At 48.9% G+C, this 21,214-nt stretch overlaps 1 protein-coding gene across 2 annotated transcripts in view; it reads left to right on the top strand.

Annotated features, from left to right (window-relative positions):
* The window catches only part of LOC135911970 (aldehyde dehydrogenase 1A1-like), a 360,058-nt gene extending 341,944 nt beyond the window's left edge, over positions 1-18,114 (top strand). For both annotated transcript variants that reach the window (XM_065444352.2, XM_070527411.1), the window contains exons 20-21: positions 4,288-4,327; positions 17,812-18,114. In XM_065444352.2, the coding sequence (XP_065300424.2) occupies positions 4,288-4,327; positions 17,812-17,844 (73 nt within the window). In that variant the 3' untranslated portion in view covers positions 17,845-18,114. The remainder of the gene's footprint in view (positions 1-4,287; positions 4,328-17,811) is intronic.
* The last annotated feature ends 3,100 nt before the right edge of the window (positions 18,115-21,214 follow it).

The raw sequence follows: 21,214 nt of genomic DNA, 5'->3' as shown, positions 1-21,214 counted from the left end.
GCTCTGATAGTCTCGCGTAGATCGTCGGTAGCCAGTGATTGAACACCGGCGTAGTTTGTAGAGTTCAAGCGGCGATCGAATTGCCAGTTTCGGATATCGAGTGTCTTCTCAATGTTAGTCGCCTCACGAAGAAACTCTTCGACGGTCTTCGGTGGGCTTCTTACCATTCCGGCGAAAAGTTCCTCCTTTACACCACGCATCAGTAGGCGGACTTTCTTCTCCTCGGCCATATCCGGGTCGGCGTGGCGGAACAAACGGCTCATTTCTTCCGCAAAGATGGCAACGTTCTCGTTTGATAGCTGCACTCGGGCGTTCAGGATAGCTTCAGTTTTTTCCTTGCGCACGACGCTTGTAAAGGTGCGCAGGAAGCCGCTACGGAACAGGTCCCACGTTGTCAAGGTCGATTCCCTGTTCTCAAACCAAGTTCTGGCGGCGTCTTCTCAGGCGAAGTAGACATGCCGCAGCTTGTCGTTGGAGTCCCAGTTGTTGAATGTCGCGATCCGTTAGTAGGTCTCCAGCCATGATTCCGGATCTTCAGTCGCTGCTCCATGGAAGGTTGATGGGTCCCGAGGTTGTTGTAGGATAACAGGGGACGCTGGGGCAGCCATTGGGGTTGTCTTGACCACGATCTTCTTTGTCGACTCAGGTAGAAGTCCATGCTCTGGGGGCAGTCCTTGCAGTCTGCGTCTAGCACGCTGGTCTTGGGCGATGTTGGTTCTGTCCTCGGGCTTCGGGCTTGGATCGCGGCTTTGCGGGGGCGTTCGGTACATGAACGCACAAGCACCTCCACCAGATGTCACGTGGTAGGGATGGTGAAGAAAGCAGCAATACGGTGGAATACAAAACTAGCTTTTATTGGGCGCACCTGTGCCCACAAAAACAGGCTACACTTATAGCACAATGATAGCGGCCAACACGGTCGGCGATCGTCGGAAATCTGATCAGCGGGTCAAGCGCGTCCGCTTTTATACAGCAGTCATCGAATAATGATAATATTTGGGGTTTTACGTGCCAAAACCACTTTCTGATTATGAGGCACGCCGTAGTGGAGGACTCCGGAAATTTTGACCACCTGGGGTTCTTTAACGTGCACCTAAATCTAAGCACACGGGTGTTTTCGCATTTCGCCCCCATCGAAATGGGGCCGCCGTGGCCGGGATTCGATCCCGCGACCTCGTGCTCAGCAGCCCAACACCATAGCCACTGAGCAATCACGGCGGGTCAGCAGTCATCGAATGTTCCAGACTAATCGTTCGGACCCGCGTGCCTTCCACAAAGTTCTACTGGTTCTACACCATTCGCGTCAGGTGATGAAATCAGATAACATAAGGTTCGGCGACAACAGACAATGGATAGAAGCATCGATAACTTTCCAGAAACTTCGGATACATGCAGGCGCGTCCCACGCTGCGCGATTATATTTGTTAGGCGGCGAAACGTAGTTGCCCGATAAAGATAAGTACACGTGTCAATATCTTCGAAGCGCAGATAATCGTTGGCAGTCCGGAGTGTTTGAAGTTCACGGGCTGTGCGTTGAGTGGTAGCGACGTGGACGAAGTCAATGCCAGAACGATTTACTTGGTTTGCATTGTGATCAAGGGACCCGTACGGGGCCCGAAACGTCTGTTATTTTTATTCTTGGCGAATGCAGGTTCTTCGGCACCAATTGGTTTGCATTTATGTGAATACGTGGTAGAGCGTCAGCAACGGGATTATCGGCCCCACTGATATGCCGAATATCAGTAGTGAATTCGGAGATATACGCAAAGTGGCGAATTTCGCGGGGAGTGTGCGAGGAACTGTTGGAAGTAATAGCATAAATGAGCGGTTTGTGGTCGGTGAGAATAAAGAACTGAAGCCCTTCGAGATTGTGACGGAAGTGGCGGACTGCGAGGTAGAGTAGTAGCAATTCGCGACCAAAAGTGCTATAGCGGGTTTCTTGCGGTGTCAGCTTCCTTGAAAAGAAAGACATAGGCTGCCAACCAGCTGTTGAAACACGGCGCCAACAGCTATATCAGAGGCGTCTACCATAACGGACATTGCAGCGTCTGGCTGCGGGTGTGCCAGAAGAGCAGTGCTAATAATGGCGTTCTGGGCCGAGATAAAAGCACATTCAGCAGCATTAGTCCATAATATAGGCTTGCTAATTCGTGGTGTACCAGAGAGTAGAATGTACAGAGGATGCAAAATTGAAGCACAACGAGGAATGAAACGGCGATAGTAATTGATGAAGCCCAGAAATGCCCGTTATTGCTTGGTGGGCAACGCATGTGGGAAATCTTTAGTGGCTTGGACACGGGATGGGACGGGTTGGATGCCATGCTCGTCTACTCAATGGCCCCGGAAATCGAGAGACGCAACGCCAAACTCACTCTTCGAGATGTTTGTAACCAGGCAATACTGGCGGAGCCGTTCAACCACTTTACGTAGGTCAGATTCGTGTTCAACAGCAGAGCGAGTGAATACAAGAATGTCGTCTAAATGTACGAAGCAAAACTGATCGGCGAAACGCTGAAATGTTTGAGCGGCATCACGTAGGCCGAATGGCACGCGAGCGTATTCAAACATGCCAAAAGATGTAATGATTGCAGTTTCAGAAATGTCGGAAGGCTCTCCAAGAATCTGATGGTAAGCTTTTACTAGATCCACCTTGCTAAATATGCAGCAACCATGAAGCGATGCGGTGAACTCGTGGATGTGGGGGTATATAGAGTACCTGTCGGGAGTCTTCACTTTGTTTTAGGCACGGTAATCGCCACACGGTCGCGAATCACCCGTCTTGGGCACCATGTGTAAAGCAGATGACCAAGCGCTACCGGAAGGACGAACGAAGCGCAACTCGAGCATGTGTTCGAATTCTTGCTTTGCAATTTTCAGACGGCCTGGTGCAAAGCGGCGAGGTCGCGCATACACTGGTGGTCCTTTAGTCACAATGTGGTGCGTGACGTTGTGCACTATTGGACGATCTGGAGATGGTGCTTCGAACAGCTCTGGAAATTCCAGCAGGATGGTGGACAACGGTTTCGGTACCTGGGTGTGTGCGTGTACGAGACGCAAAGGTGGCGCAGACATGGCGATACCTTGTACGGACAGGTTTATTAAGGAGTCAAGAAGGCGGCAGTGGTGAAGGTCGACAGAAATGTTAAGCTTTTACAGAAAGTCAGCGCCGGTGATCGGCCCGCAGACGTCAGCGACGGTGAATAGCCATGGAAAAGGGCGTCGCTAACCAAGGTCAAAAGCGACAGATTTCTGCCCATATGTTTTAATGCTGGAACCGACGGCAGTGAGATAAGACGTGTCATTGCGATGTCTTTTGTGGTTTTGAAAAGTAAGAGGAATGACACAAATTTCCATGCCAGTGTCTACAAGATAGCGAACTTTCGGGACACGGTCGGCGACGTTGAAGAGACGGCTTGATGTAGGGCCAGTAGCACTAGCCGTCATCAGTGACTGGCCCGACCGTTTCCCGGAAAGTTGCAAGGCGAATGGCACTGCCGTGCACGAGTGCCACATCTAGCGTGATACCAACAAGTAAAGGGAGACGGAGGGCGTGACGCGTTTTGGTCATGAGAGTGATGCCGCTGCTGATGATTATTCGCCCGAAAATGTAAGGCAGCCAACTGGTTAGTTAGCTCCTCTATTTGTGCAGCAAGGTGCATGCATGCTTGAACTGTCGGGCACGTCAAAGTGCTGCAGTAACTGAGGTTGTGTCGCAACGGCTGCATTGCAGCGGTCAATATGGGATATCATAGATTGGAAAGTATCCATAATCTGGTCTGCCATCGTCGCTAAGGCCTCGACAGACGTCGTAGTAGGTGAGGCACATAAAACCATTTTAAACAGAGCCGTTTATTAAACAGATGACGGCGTTGATGGCACTAGTCCAGTCTCTTCTTCCACCGCGGGGGCTCTATGAGTACTGTCCACTACAGAGCGAATCACTTATTGCAGTGCTTGGAAGCATTGTACGCTCGTTACAGGAATTTCTCCCTCCGTATTGTCAAACCAAACTGTGGCGCAGAGCTTAAAATTCCAAGGAATCTTATCTTATAGGTCATGTGCGATAAAACATTAAAATTTGTGGGCAATTACTGGCTTTGTAATAAATTAATTGAACAAGCAGGCCAACGTGTTATGCCCGTGTTTATTAACCACGTAGTGTGTGTTTGCCCGCTATCCTGGGAGACGTACACATTCACCGAGTTCACATTTGGCAGTGATGGCAGGCATATTCTAGGTGACGTGCTTGCAAAGTTAAAGTCTGTGCGTGTTTTTTGTCCTGTGCAGGGGCGAAGATGGCATCATGGAATACACCGAAGTCAAATCGGTGAGTGAAAAGTCAGCAGAGACACCGATTACAGGGTACACCGGGGCACCCGTCAACAAGACAAAAGCAGGGGAAGCAGAAATTCGTCACGTACTGCGGCGATTGTTTCGCGCACTACGTTTAGAATTTCAACATTAGCCAACTAGCTTGCAAAAAAGTACTTCTTGAGTGGAAGCGAGACTCAAGTAGCGGATATATATATATATATATATATATATATATATATATATATATATATATATATATATATATATATATATATATATATATATATATATATATATATATATATATATGTATATATATATATATATATATATAGAGAGAGAGAGAGAGAGAGAGAGCAGACAGCTATGCAAGAGCTGCTCAAGCGCCCCAACCGGGCTTACGTCAGTTTTGCTTGCTCTAAAGGGTGATCCTGCCAGTGAGAATTCCAAATTGAACTTGTACATAACGAATGGTAATGTCGCCTAATGAGGGAAGCTTTATCTCCTTTCTTGAAAAGAAAGGGGACCGTAGTAATTGGCAGATGGGCAATGTGGGGCACCGGCTTTGCACAGTTAATCGTATCCGTAAAAACAAGATTGTGCGTCAAGCAGTACAGATTAGGCAGTGCACATTAATCGAGGCGCTTACGGCTGTTCGATGGCACATGATGGGGGCTGTTGACAGTAATAGTAAATTTAGTACTACCTCAGCAAGCACAATATGTATGCATGCATCATAGCTACATACATCACACATCATACAATGTAGGTGCATACGCGACGCACGAGTCTAGGCAATCCTTCATTGTCTTCATTTTGTCGCGATCTTGTGGACAGAGACATTGCATGCTAATTCTTCCAAGACGACCTCAGCGCCATCCAGTAAGCAGGAGGAGCCAAGCGCTACAAGTAAAATACTAATGAAGAAGCAGACGTGCTCAATCAGTCATTAGACCTAGAATTACAAAACTTTATTTAGGACAGCCTCAGCAACTGGAAAGACAACGTGCTAGAACTCAAAGAAGGTGTGGACGCCATCTCTATCCAGTGATGAGCGGGCGTTAGCCAATCATGGCAGTTGTCCGCAACTGAAAAGACAACGTCTTAGAACTCAAAGAAAGCGTGGACGCCAGCTCTATCCGGTGATGAGCTGGCTTTGGCCAATCATGGCAGCTGCCAGTGCGTTTTCCAATTTTGCGGCTCTGGCGTCGCCAGAGGGGCTAAGAGGGGTCTGGACTTTTCGTCGTAAGTTCGAATCCCCGCAGCAAGTTGAGAATTTTTCTTCCCTTGTATTTCTGCGCATATTTTTGGGGATTCTAGCGGTGACCATAGCATACATCAAAACAACCATCAAAGTATGCGCCCATAACAGCTTTTGCTGTAATAGAAATAAGAGTAATATTTTTATGCCTGTGGCGACTGTTTGCTTGCCTCCAAGAAAATCATTGCCCCTTGCCACACGATGTTTCGTCGAACCCTGGATTAAAGAACTATCAGCCTAGAAGGGCAAGTGATTGCGTTCTGTAAGATCATTTTCTTCGGACTGCTAGCGAAGCATTTCTGTTTCCCAACCCAAAAACGAAGGCTTCGAAAGACAGAAATACAGGCACAAATAAATGTAAGCCAAGACTGCTGAGTTTATTATTTTCTTGTTGCTTAATGCAGGAAAACGTCTAAGAGCAAAACGAAATTATCTATTGTCTCTGCTTCGCTACGAAAGCGCATAGTTGTGACTTAACCACTCCAGAGTTGTGTTGGTAGAAATTTAGCGTTGGTATGCGACAGCGCCGCCTCTTAATGGACACTGCGGGTTTTCGTGTTTGGCAGATTTCTCTGCGCCAGGGATTTCGAAGATGCGTGTAATCCATGTAATTCGTCAGCGCGGAGTCTGGCATCATGGCATGTCGAAAGAAACACGCAGCAATGGCATAAGCGAAAAAGGACAGTGCAAAAGCTTCAGCCTAAATAATCTGCAATTTCAGCGAGAAATATTCATTTGTGTCCAGGTGCCGAAACTAAACGAATGCTTCTGAAGTATTCAGGTACCAATGAATAAAATGTACTCACAGCATGCGAGTCACTAGAAGCGGTAAGCGATCAGCACAAGGATAAACGAAAAGAAAGGGGGATAACCGAAGTACCCAATTTTTATTAGTCATATCATAACAAACACTGACACCAACAACAACATAGAGGAAATTACTTGCGCGTAATGAATGAAATAAAGAAGCGATAAATTAATGGAAATGAAAGTGGATGAAAAAACAACTTGCTGCAAGTGGGGAACGATCCCACAACATTCGATTATGCGAACGTGCACCGAATGTTCCAGAGCAATCCGTGGTGCTCGCGTCTCTTCCCGAAAGTTCTACACAATTCGCGTCGCACATGCAATCAGATTACATAAGCTTCGGTGACAACAGAAGCATCGATAACATTCGAGAAACTTCCGATACTTGCGGGGACGTGCCGCGCTGAGTGATAACATTCATTAGATGATGTAAAGCGCTCACCCGTAAAACATTAACAAGTCCACGTGTCAATGCCCCCCTCTCAAAAAGCATCTTCGCCATGCTACAAACACGCGAGCGAAACACAAAAGGACACTTATTAAACAAAAGTAACAAACCAACAAACAAAACAAAGTCTAAAGTAACACAGTCCAAAAAAATGGCTGTGGCTTAGGTAAGGTTAAGCCCAGGATGCGAAGCATACTAGCCTTTATTTTAGTTGTTGAACCACTGTTTAGCCTGGTGAACTGCTGTTGCTTGGCTATATTTGGTTCGGCTAGACGAAGAAACAACTCATGCATTACTTCTTCGCCTTCAAGAGTGGAACGCGACAGCGTTCCCGTCGACCCGCCAAGGGGTGTAAGACAATGGGCTACAGGGCAGCGACTACGCGCCCCGCATTGGACGCGGTGAGCGTCGAGCAAAGCAGCGTTCGGCGCGGCAACGAAATGTGCGCCTGAGCAAGAGACGCACGCCTTAGAAACAGCGCGTTTCTAAGGCAACACCGCATTCACTAGAGGCGCTTTTGTACCGCTTTGAAGCGTTGTACTCGTGGCTCAGTGGTAGCGTCTCCGTCCCACACTCCGGAGACCCTGGTTCGATTCCCACCCAGCCCGTCTTGCAAGAGTTGAGCCAAAGCCACTTCTCCTCTGTCGTGACGTCACGGTGTCACGTGATTTCATGGTCACCGCCGCGCCTGAGGAGCTGGGTTGAGCCCTCGTAATATGCTTCGCATAAAAAAGAAGAAAGCCCAAAGTTCAGCTATGCGGAATCCCAAAGTTCGTTAGCGATGGTAGAACGGCTTAAGTAGCACAACTTGGACTACTTCAGGTCGTGAGCGGCGCCGCTGTAATAGCGATATGCCGTCTGGCACGACCTCATCTTCGACTGCGCCAATGCGTCGGATGATCTTGTAGGGTCAGAAATAGCGGCGTAAAAGCTTCTCGCTAAGTTCTCGGCGTGTTCGGGTCCAAATCCAAACACCGTCGCCGAGGTGGTACTCGACGTTGCGTCGTCGAAGGTTGTAGTGTCGGCTATCGGTCCTCTGCTGGTTCTGGATCGGCAGGCGGGCGAGCTGTCTGGCTTCTCCAGTGCGCTGGAGATAAGTGGCGACGTCAAAATTCTCTTCCTCGGTAACGTGTAGCAGCATACCGTCGAGAGTCGTCGTCGGGTTCCTGCCGGCAACAAGCTTGAACGGCGTGATCTGTGTTGCTTCTTGCAGCGCCGTGTTGTAAGCGAAGGTTACGTACGGCAGGACGGCATCCCAGGTCCTGTGTTCGACGCTGACGTACATTGCCAATATGTCTGCGAATGTCTTATTCGGCTGCTCCGTAACACCATTCGTATGCAGGTGGTAGGCAGCTTTCCTCTGGTGGCTTGTCTGGCTGTATTCAGAATGGCTTGGGTGAGCTCCGCTGTGAAGGCCGTTCCTCTGTCGGTGATGAGGACTTCTGGGGCACCATGTCGCAGCAGGATGTTCTCGACGAAGAACTTCGACACGGCAGAGCTTTCGTTTCAGCGAAGCGGGTGAGGTAGTCCATGGCCACGACGGTCCACTTGTTTTTGGAAGGGGACATCGGAAAGGGTCTCAACAATTCCATCCCGATCTGCTGAAATAGTAGTTAAGGAGGCTTGATCGGCTTTACTAATCCTGCTGGCCTTGTCGGTGCTGTCTTGCGTCGCTTACAGTCTCGGCATGTCTTTGACGTAACGGGTGACGCGTCGGCGGTCAGGCGTGGCCAGTAATACTTTTCCTGTATCCTCGATAGCGTCCGGGAGAATCGGAAGTGCCCAGCGGTCGGATCGTCATGTATGGTGTACAGTACTTCTCGGCGCAGCGCTGAGGGAACAACAAAAAGGTAGTCGGCACGGACTGGTGAGAAGTTCTTCTTTACGAGCAGTTTGTTTTGAAGCGACAGCAAAAACAATCCTCGCTTAAATGCCCTAGGGACAAACTCTGTGTTCTCTTCCAAATACTCGACGAAGCCGTTTAGCTGCGGGTCTATTCGTTGCTGTTAAGCGAAGTGTTCCACGCTTATTACTCCAAGGAAGGAGCCGCTGTCCTCATCGTCTTGCGGCGTGAGGTCACTGGAGGTGCTTGATAGGCAGTCGGCATCAGAGTATTTTCGTCCGGACTTGTAGGTTACAGTGGTGTCACATTCTTGCAGCCTGAGGCTCCACCGCGCCAGGCGTCCTGAAGGGTCCTTTATACTCGCTAGCCAACACAACGCATGATGGCCGCTGACGACATTGAACGACCTGCCGTATAGGTAAGGGAGGAATTTCGCTGTAGCCCACATGATGGCGACGCATTCCTTTTTGATCGTAGAACAACTGTCGTCCGCTTTTGACAGCGACTGGCTAGAGCAAGCTATCACCTGTTCAAGTCCGTCTTCCCTCTGGACTAGGACGAAACCGACGCTTAGGCTACTGGTATCAGTGTGGATTTCTGTATGGGCATACTGGTCGAAGTGCGCCAGTACGGGTGGCGACTGCATGCGTCGTTTGAGTTGTCGAAGTGCGCCAGCCTGTGGCATTTTCCACTTAACTCGACAGCACATTTGGTTAGATGTGTCAGCGGCTCGGCGATGCGTGAAAAGTCCTTGACAAAGCGCCGGTACTAATTACACATGCCAAGGAATCTACGCACTGCCTTCTTGTCGATGGGCTACTGGAACTTTGCAATGGCAGCTGTCTTCTGCGGGCCATAGCGTAGTCCAGATTTGCTGATGACGTGGCCCAGGAACAGACTCTCACCTTAAGAGAAGTGCCACTTTTCCGGCTTCAGAGTGAGCCCTGATGACTTGATGGCCTCTAGTACTCGCGCAAGCCACCGAAGGTAATCGTCGAAATTTTCAGCGAAGGCGAAGACGTCACCCATGTAAACAAGACAGGTCTGCCACTTCAATCCTGCTAAAACCATGTCCAAGACGCGCTGGAACGTTGCAGGTGCCGAACACACTCCGAATGGCATGACTTTGAACTCATAGAGGCCGTCTGGCGTGATGAAGGCGGTCTTTTCGGGATCCCTCTCGTCAACTTCGATTTGCCAGTAGCCAGACTTGAGATGCATCGGCGAGATGGATTCAAGAAACCTCGTCAAATTTGCTGCAGTGGTTGCCGAGAAAAACGAATTCTCCTTTTACATGTATTTAGATAGGAGCACCGGAGCTAAATCTTCCTCTTGAGGCTTGCGAGAACTGAATTGATGGCATTCAGAAGTGCAGGGCACTTTGAGGTGTTGGTGTCTGTAACTTGTCTAGAAGAACTCGAATAGCACTCATTAGAGAGCTGAGCATGACAACATTTTGGTGGTCTTGGTCCGTCGATCTATCAGCAACAAATGAGGTGTCCCTTGCTGTCGGAGTCTGATATTGCTCGGCAGGCACATGTAACTCAAGAGTTCAGCCAAAGTGTCAGCTGCCGTGCTTTTCGAGGCTGCTTTGTCTTTGAGCCTGGGCGGCAGAGAGTATGGTGATGTTGGACGTGTCTCGCTTGCACAGAGGCTTTGGAGGCTCTTGAACTACATTGGCGACGTGATTGTCATCGCTTAATAGGTGTGTCCGCTCCTCAGTGAAACGAGTGTAACCATTTCCTTCAATATTGGCATTTCCTTCCGAATCAAATGACAGTTCATTGAGGATGCATCGCGAGGCCCACCGCAATTTGCGCATTTCAGAACAATGACTTCACAAGTGTCAGTAGTATGGGGCCCAGTCCATCGAGAACACACGGTAGTGGTTTTGCACACACTGCTCATATGGCCTAGCTTCATGCACTTCCAGCACTGCAGCGGTTTCGGTAAAGAGGGGGGAACTGCGTGTCGGTTGTGTCCCACCCTTACGTGTGATGGGAGACATTCACTCTTACGTATTGACACGTGTACTTGTCTTTATCGGGCGACCACGTTTAGCCGCCTAACAAATGTTATCGCACAGCGCGGGACGCGCCTGCATGTATCCGAGTTTCTGGAAAGTTATCGATGCTTCTATCCGCTGTCTGTTGTCGCCGAACCTTGTGTTATCTGATTTCATCGCCTGACGTGAATGGTGTAGAACTTTGTGGAAGGCACGCGGGTCCCAACGTTTACGAGGGTTGCAATGTGGGCTTGTTGGTAATGCATCTTCAAGGGGAGTAGTTTAATGTTCCAACGTTTAGTCTGGAACATTCGCCGACTGCTGTATAAAAGCCGACGCTCTTGACCCACTGATCAGACTTTCGACGATCGCCGAGCGTGTTCGCCGCTATCGTTGTGCTATAAGTGTAGCCTGTTTTGTGTGCACAAGTTCGCCCAATAAAAGTTAGTTTTGTCGTTCACAGTATTGCTACTGTGTTATTCAACGTCACTACCACGTGACATCTGGTGGAGGTGCTTGTGCGTTCATGTACCGGACGCCCCCGATCAAGCCGTAATTCAAGCCCGGACCGCAAAGACAACACCAGCGCCGTCCCGGAGCAACGAGCAAGCCGCCGTCTTCAACAGCTGCCCCCGGAGCACGGACTTTTACCTGAGACCAAGAAGACTGTGTCCAAGGCAACTCTAATGGCAGCCCCAGCGTCCCCCATCGTGCTGCAGCAGCCCAGGGAACCACCGACGTTCCACGGTTCCACATTTGATGACCAGAAAGCTGGGTGGAAACATATGAGAGGGTCGCTACGTTTAACAGCTGGACAAACGAGGACAAGCTGCGACATGTTTATTTCGCATTGGAGGACGCCGTCAGGACGTGGTTCGAGAATCGAGAAGCCACCTTGACGACGTGGGACCTGTTCCGAAGCGGCTTTCTGCAAACATTTACAAGCGTCGTGCGAAAAGAGCGAGCCCAAGCTCTACTGGAGACCAGAGCGCAGCTGCCGAATGAGACGATCGCGATCTTTACTGAGGAAATGAACCGTCTGTTCCGCCACGCCTACCCGGAAATGTCCGAGGAGAAGAAAGTCCGCCTGCTGATGCGTGGTGTAAAGGAGGAACTTTTCGGCGCAATGATACGAAGCCCACCGACGACCGTAGAAGAGTTCCTTCGCGAGGCCACGAGCATTGAGAAGACACTCGAAATGCGAAACCGGCAATTCAACCACCGCACGAGCTCGACAAACTGCGCCGGAGTTCAGTCACTGGCCACCGACGACCTGCGCGAGACCATCAGGGCAGTCGTACGAGAGGAGCTTCAAAGGATCTTCCCTTCATCGCAACCTCAAGTGGCCACAGTCACCGAAATTGTCAAAGAAGAAGTTCAGCGATCGCTCGGAGTTCCCGAGTTACAACCACAATCATCGCAGCCCCAGCCAGAACTGTGTTATTCAACGTCACTACCACGTGACAATATAATATTTGCACACCATGACGTGCCGAGAAGAAACACGTTTGCGATGACGGTCTCTTCTGCAGCCGACTTGATTAAGACCTAGAGATCGATGTAGGTAATGGTCTCGTCAACAGTGCAAATTATGCCAGCGCTGACACTTCCTTGCCCAGCGGAATATGAGCGCAGCCTTCCATCCCATCAAGTTCCGCGATTTTGCGCAAAGAATCCACCGCATCCGCATGTTCTACGTCAAAAGACATGTTTTGCCCCAAGTTAAAACAAACAAAAGGAAGACACATAGAAGACAACACGGGCGGCCTATGTGTTCTATGGCCTTGTATGGTCTATGTGCCTGTTCTATGTCTTCCTTTTGTGTGTGCTAACTTGCGGAAAAAAAAAATACATCTTTTAGCAAGCACCAACTACGCCAACAAGCAGTTCTGTTGCAGCATGCTCTACGTCCATCGCAAGGGTCCACGTTCTTACGGGTTTGCAGTCTGATATCTTTGATTTCATTCGGAACCAGCGCCTCTAGATGTACAGGCACAGCTTGCCTGTTGAGGCATCTCATGTTGTCAGTGGCGAGAACTGACGAGGTAAGGATGATGAGTACCTCGGTATTCCGCAATGACCTCGTGGTAGACGCACTCGAATTCTGTGATGTGCTGAGAAGCCTTCTGTTTTCTTTGTATACGGCTCCGCACTATAGTAGAATACAACTTAAAGAAACTGCAGTTGGCCACCAAGGCACATGGACCACGCGGGATTGTTACTCCGCCAGCCAATCACAGAAGCAAACAAAATCGTCGTCATGCAACCATTTCAAAACAGGGTCGTACTTGATACCTCCAGTGCGTCTGCTGTTCTTGAAGAGTCTTTCCATCGGGGAAAGCGATGGGGTGTGCAAGAGACACGGACAAAGTGTATTAAGACTGAGGTTTTCACTCTTCGAAAGTCGGCGGCACAGTTCATTTCACTGCTCACCCCGTTTTACTCATGAAACTTCACTGCCAACTGAAGTGAAACTTGACAATAAATAGTTGCAGCGAAGCATGTGTTTTACTTCAGTTTAAAAAAAGAATTACGTTTTCACCGTTCCACTGTGATGGACGAGGGAAAACGTACAAAATTACGCACTTATAATTTTATTTTTGTGGTTGCCGCCTTATTTAGGTGACAGGGAAAGTTTTAACTCTGAATTATTTGCCACCTCGCGGAGGAACAGTGGCTGGCGGTTATGAGGGTGGGGGTGGGGCTTCACTGCAGACTTGAGTTGTATCCGACTATAGCTAGAAGGTATCCTCACACGATTCTTCACTGTTAACATAGTAGTCCGTGGTGTCGTCGCTGTCAGTGTAGCTCTCGGTGCCTTAGCGCTTCCTGGAGGCTGCCGCCGCAGGCACTGCCGAGTCCGATGGACGCGGTGAGACTCCATAGCAACTAAGCAAGAAACAGCGATTGACTGGTAAAGTCCAACAAATTACCAAAATATTAGAGCTGAAAGACTTGGCGTTTCCTGAAAGGAACTTTGTCCACCATCTTTGATTTCATTAAACCCGCTATTGCGTCCACAGCATTCCTTGGTTGATAAAGCCGTCCAAGGAACATCTTCGATTTCACTACACGAGCAATAAGGCGTCCATGGCGTTCCTTGGACGGCTTTATCATCTGCCTCGGTCCCACCCGCCAAGTGTGGCGCAGCTATCTAGAGCGTTATGCAGGTGTTGGGTCAAAGCTCCTGAGAGTCGCCTGCGAAAGGGGATGCCGACACAGCGGCTCCTAAATGTCATCCGGGTTGATGCGCATCAAATGTACAGGACACTCCGCGCTAGTACATTTGTGGTTCTGCTCGAGGTCCGAAAGTAGGAAAATTTCAATAAGGGAGCACGGAACATCAGTTGCGAAAGTTTATATTTTGGTGTGCGGTGTGTAGAAGACGTTGTGAAGAAGAAGACGCGTCTCGTGGCACAGCCACAGCGCCAACGCTCGCCTCGGCTCGGCTCGCGCTGTTGATTGCTGGCGTCTTTTTGGACAGTGCTTCGGGCTGTCTCACCGTTCCCGGTCACTGCGCTTTTGCATTAGAAGCCGCGAATAAACCTAAGCGTCAATATGCTAGAGTGCGTCAATCCATTGCAGTGATGCCTTCGATGCATAGTCCACACCTTATCGGCATAAGAGTCTGCTGTCCTCGATGATGTCTTGAAAGCGAGCACTGGAAGCATGTCCAATTGTATGACCTTCCGATTTCAACTGCAGCCTCATAGCCTTCCACCTTAAAAAAAAGTAGAAGGCGACTTTTCTGCTGCTATTGCAAGACCAGACAGACGCTTAGAAGATATGTTTTTACTAACTCAATGCATAAAGATTTCAGTAGTTCAGAGTAGACTAATGGATAGCATTTCTAGATTCAAAGGAAGCTACGACAACCGAGTACAAATCGTATGGTAAGGCCAAAAATGTAATGAAATGGTGGAAATTCACCAAGGACTGAAGCAAGGATGTCCTCTGTCTCCATTGTTGTTCATGCTTGATGTTAAAGGCTTAGAAACACGACTGGAAAACAGTGAATTAGGGTTTGATTTATCCTTCATGCGTTATTAACAAATGGCGCCACAGGTCCCCGCACTGATGTATGCGGATGGCATAGTGCTACTAGCGGACAGTGCAAGAGCTTTACAGACACGTACGAGCATAGCAAAGAAATCTAGGCCTTAAGTTCAACACAGAGAAATCGGAAATTATGATCTGTAATGAAAAGGCGAGGAATTGCGTGCTATCAATTCAACGGCAAGTCATACCTATACTCATGTAACTTTAATACATCGGCGTATGCGTAAACGAGCGAAATACTTACTCAAGCACCCACTAGGATAATCTGAAAATAAAGGGGAAGCGAAATGCAGCAATTACGAAACATAGGGCACTTTGGGGCCACAATAAATATGAAGTTGGCGTGGAATCCGGAAAGGAAAAATGATGCCATCGTCAACGTTCGCAGCTGCCATTCTGCGCTTAATATCCGTTACTTTGTCGGGGCTAAAAGTTAAGCAAATATGGGTAGGCCGGATGACTTTGGGAGCCCACGGTTAAACCACAAGTGAAACAGTGCATTGTGACATGGGTTTGGTCTCTTTTGAAGTCAAGGAAGCGCAGAACAAAAGTAGTTTTGAAGAAAGGCTCATAAACGTGAATCGCAATAAATGGGCGGCTAAAGTGCACAAGTATTTGTACCTGAAAAGCGTGTACACAGAATGGAGGAAGAGTTCAAGTAAGTTGACATATAAGTACAGGGTAATCGGAAGTGTAAATAGATGACCAGCACTCATCAGACAGTGAGAGAAACAGAAACAGTTAATTGGATGCAAGGAATGGAAACAAATAAGACCATTGAGACTTATAAGGATGGGAAGAACTAAATTGGAAGGGAAAATATGTGCGATAACACTGAGGGAAGTGCATTACTATTTAAGGCTAGAGCTAGTTGCGTAAGGACAAAAACATACCGGAGCAAATATTCGCAACAAGATGAGGCGTGTGTGTGCTGCAGCAAAAATCCGGAGACCACTTAGCGTATCCTAATGGAATGCGAAGGGATTCATCCAGTGAGACTTGGATGTAGCATACACGTTCCAGGAGGCTTGGATTTAAAGCGGACGGAAGCGCAGCCGGTCAACGGTCGAGATAAGCAGGAGACATTTTGACTATTGGCGGAAGAAAAGCAGGGAAGAGATTGATACGACCAGATCCGTTACAGGCATAGGTAGTGATACGAGGTAAATAGAGAAGTATTGTGGATGAGACAAAGAATTAAAGAAATTTATACAAAAATATCAGAGTGAGAAGCATGCATACCTGAGTAACTCAAGAAGGCTGACTATTTTCACCGCCCCATTTCGAAGGGAATGTCAATAAATCAGCAGCAGCAGCAGCGCAATCTCCTGATTGCGTGAGCCGGACACCGATTCCCTCTACGTCGTGTCTGCTATGTGGGGAAGCCGGATGCCAAGAGATGCGAGCCCTGCGGTGAAAATATCTGGCGACGCGTCAGAGTCGAGTGTCCCTACAACCTGTGGCCTAAATGCCCGACCACACGGAACACGAGATACACGTCAGCTTGTACGGCTCCGAGTTCGTACGCGTGTGAGGAAGGGCAGTGCGGCCAGCCACACGATAGACTCACAAAGCGCGCGCTTCATTACGCGAGTGATGCTAGGTCAAAAGGATGGAAAGTTGGGCGAGTTGCTACGGTAACATACTTTTGGTTTACAGCGCGAAGGGACGCATACGAAGACTAGAAGCAGACAGGACGAGTGCTATCCTGTCTGCTTCTAGTCTTCGTATGTGTCCCTTCACGTTGCTGGGTCGCCCTCAGTGGAACCGTTCGGGTTCGAATTTTACGAAACTTTATTCTCAAGTTCATTACTCTATTTCTTTCTATCTAAATTTTCTAAATTAGAGGTACTACCTTGTTTTCAAATTGAGAACACACATAATGTGCACGTCCTCAAAACCGAAGCGAACTTGTTTCAGCATCCGTGCTAGAAGTTCATATGCCGGCCACGTGATGTCGGCAAAGAGCGTGCCACGTCCGGCGCATACGCTCGTATCTTGCATGAACAAATGTATCCGCGCCGCCCGCGCGATTCTCTCGTGAGACCTGCATAGACCTGCATAGCCCTTACGATGATGATCAGGCCTTAGGTGTAGAATCTCTGACATTCGTCCTGTGGGGTTCTCACGGTGCTCTTGGGACAAAGGAACAACAACACAGAAGTTAGTGCAAACAATCACAAGGGCATTTATTGCACCTTTCATAAACTAATACCTGCTAGCCGAATTGCTATCCACAAAACATGCCGACGGGCGCGCGCAAAATCGCGGAAGTCCAACTCACTGCGACCGGATAACGAGCGAATATGTTGACCCCATGCTGGACACCAACGCCTCGTCGTTCGCGCTTACGGTCACGCGAACGGTAGCGCGCTCGAACGATCGTGTTCGTCCATTCCAGGGTAGGCCTCGCAAGACGGTCTCGCAGAAGCAGATCGGCTCGCGCGCGGAACGTCCGCGCCGCTTGCTGATTCCGAGCCAAAGAGGATGAGCCTTCTCCTTTTTGCGCCCAGGTAACCCCGCCGTTAGGTGGCGTTAGCAGAGCAACACTCGCGCCATCTCTCGTACTACCCTGCAAGCATACCGACAGCCACAGTAAAGCCACGCGGCGAAGCTGGATTACAGGAGACGAAAGCTATGCGAGAAAACATCAGGGGACGCGTCGGAGTCGCGCATCCCCAGAACGCCAAGCGGACACACTTTCATTTTATTTACGAGCCCCAAGCGAGGCGACGCAGGCATCTGCATCGACGCAGGGCAAGCGCTTGTCTTCTCTCACATTGTTCCGCATCTCTTCTGTTTAAGCTATAAGCTATGAAAATGCATTTATTTGCACCTTGAAGTCATAGGGGAGCACTTTACTTTCCCGCCTCAAGCTACGAAGTTTTGCGCTGCTGTCGAACTCGCTAATGTTGGCCACGATCCCCTGAAAGTATAACTCATTGGTAATACAAGAACACGTGCGTCACACTCAAGCGAATCGCACGCCTTCAATTCGTTATTTGAAAATTATGCTCAGCTTTGTCTTCGTGCTTGTTTTGTGTAAAATATATATGTTTTTTTTTTTTCAGGTTGTAACAAGAATCCCCGTGAAGAATTCCTAAGAAAACGTTCTGGCCATACACAGCCGCACAGCGCAAAGCTGCAACTATGGGAAACTTTTGCATGAAAACAATGCATTTGACGATAAAACCATCACAGTGTTGCACATTTGCTACGCATAACTTGGACACTGGTTGAGTGCCTGGGGGCGCAGTGACGCACTTCCTCGCTTCTAGATAAAATATTACGAAGATCTCACGCAGTGTCGGAATCTATGTCAATGTGGAGCATTCAGTCGCACAAGACATGTTAATAAAAGGTTTAGAGGTTTCCTCTTGTGCGTACATCATTTGTACATTGCCGTTCTAGTTGCTTGTGTCGCTGTTTGTGTTCTTAAGGCACTTTGTGATGGCTGAAGCACCATGACACTGCGCCACGCATACGTTTTAAGCAATACTTGAAATACGAGACCGCCTAACGTTGATGCTGTGGACACGTGTTGGAATGAGTGAAACAACACTTGGTGCACGACGTTTGCTACGTTTTTCGTGGCGTCACCTGCTTGCCTGGCATGTAACTAGCGTTCTTGCTCTTTAATGGTTTCGGCAGTAGCGAGAAAGCATGCTTAACTTATAGTGGCTCTGCAGCGATATTTAGCAGCAAGACAACGATTTAACTTCCTCTGCTGTTTGGGCCACTAGAGCGTATTTGTCTGCGCCAGAGTGCCCTTGTATAAGGTGCATTATTGCAGTAGCCAGAAAGCCTAATGCCATTCCTAGTGTTCTGTACACGATACATCAGCGCGCAGAGAACGAGGAAACACTGCACACACACGCGAGGCACTCAAGGACACAGATGACGTTACTTGTTTGCAGATAGTGAGAAAGGTGCCCGGCTTTCATATGCTACGCAGTTGCGGCAGTGTGCTGTATCGCTTCAGTCGTGGTTTAGTCTCCAGCTGGCTCACGTTTTCCTGTTTCGTGACTGTATCGTGTTCCACCTCAAACGTGACGTCTTCATGCACATGTGGTTGTGTTAGGTTGCTAAGACCGTTCGATGTGCATTGATAAACTGTTTCGTTCTCGGCATTGCAAAGGAAACGCATATTTCGTGTTCGTGCCACTGCTGAGTCAAGGATTGTTCAAAGAATGTTTTTAAGAAATGCTTCGATGTTCCTAACAACATATAGCTGCGAAACAGACTGTAAGTGAACGTTAAGCTTTCGCCCATATCGCATTTGTAGTTCCGTTTCTGTACTCTTTTAAGTGCTGCTCCCTGCGACTTTAACCATCTATAGATTTTTCACATAAGTATTGTACCATGACATGCATGAACAAAGTCTAGCAAAAGCCTAGATTCCACCTATGGTTCGTTTGATACTAATAGCGTGAACAGGCCATGGGATCGAGTTAGCGAGGGCTGTTGCGTTCTCCAGGGTAGCGTACCCCTCCGATGCCTACCGGCTGTAACGACGCCTGTTTCTTCAACACCGACCGGCGTTACTATTGCGTAGCGTGGGATTGTCGGCAGGCTGCAGGCGTCCGTTAGACCATGTCGCCCACGCAAGGACGAGTCCTAGTGCTAAACTTGCACTGTTTATTCAATGGTTGGTGAAGGAAGTGAATGAATGAAGTGAAAAACTACATTGCGGGGCCCCTTAAATAGGCCCACTAAAATCGTAGGCGGTATCTTGCTCACGTCCACGTCACGTGATAGGCGCTGCGTATGGTTGTGGATGGGCGGCTGATCCTCTTCCAGGTGACTTTTCACGAGCTGGCCTCCGCTGATGGTAACCCGCAGGTCCTGGAGATCGTAGGCGGCAGATCCCTACTCTTCTAGGCGTTGTTGGTTCGCGGAAAACGTTTTCCCCTAGAGTTAGACAGTTCGTGGAAAGTGTTCATCTAAAGTCGCACATACACAAAGGGGCCTGTAAGCACTGCGGTGCGCCAGCCAGACCGGCAACCGCTCGAAACAACCATAGCAAATTAGGAATCCATACTTCGTTTCGCTTAGGCACGCGCATACGCGAAGGGGCCTGCAAGCACTGCCGGGCACCTGTCAGACCAGCAACGACTCGATACAACCATAGCAAATTAGGAATCCATCCTTCGTTGCGTTACAGCAGGGTCCCCCGAGCGTCCTTTTTTTCCCGGGGTGTTACACGCCGACCGTAACAGCATCTCCGGCGGGGAAGATCCCGACGCGTAGGAGCCAGCAGCCACTGGGCGAAAGATCGGCGTTTCAGTAGCAGAATTTCCCTCAGGGGTGACGAACTCCTGGTTCGTAGCTGGTAGATTTCTGGGAGTCGTTCGTCAGTCCTCGTGGCCCTCTTGTGCCCTCTTGTGCCCTGGTCCGGTCCAGTGAAACTGGACTTGCAAACAGGTCTCGCAACTTTTCGTCTCCTGTTTGGACAAGCAATCACTCCAGAACAGTGCCGGACCCACAACCGCAAAGCGAGCGAGCACAAGGCCACCCTCCTCCAAAATGCACCAGGCTTTAAAAAAAAAAGAGCCTAGATTCCACCTATGGTTCGTTTGATACTAATAGCGTGAACAGGCCATGGGATCGAGTTAGCGAGGGCTGTTGCGTTCTCCAGGGTAGCGTACCCCTCCGATGCCTACCGGCTGTAACGACGCCCGTTACTGCTTCTCCATTCCTTTCGCGCGTCTTAACCCCCTGAACACTAAAAACAGCCATTCCTTGAAAGTGTTCAGACGTGATTACTAAAATCAGCTAGCAATCGACTACAACTTCGCGATAATAAAAAAACGTATGAAAAAAATACAAACATAAGGATGCCACGGAAGCTCGTGTGAGCATGAGACTTTCGTTACTCTAGGGGCAACGACTCAGACCGTCGGCACGTATCCAGCTTTTCTGGACACGAGGGTTTAGTTCGCGTGAATGCCACCACGTGGCGTACTCACCTTAAACTTTTCAAACTTCCCGCGGTGACGCGTGATGACGTCAACCAAACAAAAATAAAAAAAGTAAAAGCTATCCCTGTGCATTGAACTTCGCCACAATGCTTGTCCCGCCGGCGTTATCAGTGTTCTTGATCAAACGTATTCGCTCGTCGCCTGGAAATTGCTCGTCATGCAGCGTTTACTCGCGACGAGCAATTGTTGATTCTGGGCTTTTGATTCGGTTCTTTTTTTTTTCTCTTTTCCTTTTCTTTTTCTTTTTTTTTCATTCTACGGAGTAAAGAAGATAGCCTAACCGTCAGAAGCACATCGGGGCAGCCTTTCTTCAATCGGCATACATTGTTAACGTCCGAACATCGCACCGCGCCTACTAGAGACGCCGTCGTGGATGGATTTTGATTTTCCCTTATCGAATTCGTTAAGGTGCACACAATTATTTCACTAGCGACTTGGCAATGCGCACTCATGGGCTATCGACGCAGCTGCAAATCTAGATGTGCTTAAGTAT

The sequence above is a fragment of the Dermacentor albipictus genome, chromosome 10, assembly GCF_038994185.2.
Source record: "Dermacentor albipictus isolate Rhodes 1998 colony chromosome 10, USDA_Dalb.pri_finalv2, whole genome shotgun sequence".
Lineage (NCBI taxonomy): Eukaryota > Metazoa > Arthropoda > Arachnida > Ixodida > Ixodidae > Dermacentor > Dermacentor albipictus.
Note: the sequence above shows the minus strand (reverse complement) of the source record. Positions and strands in the feature narration are given on the sequence as shown.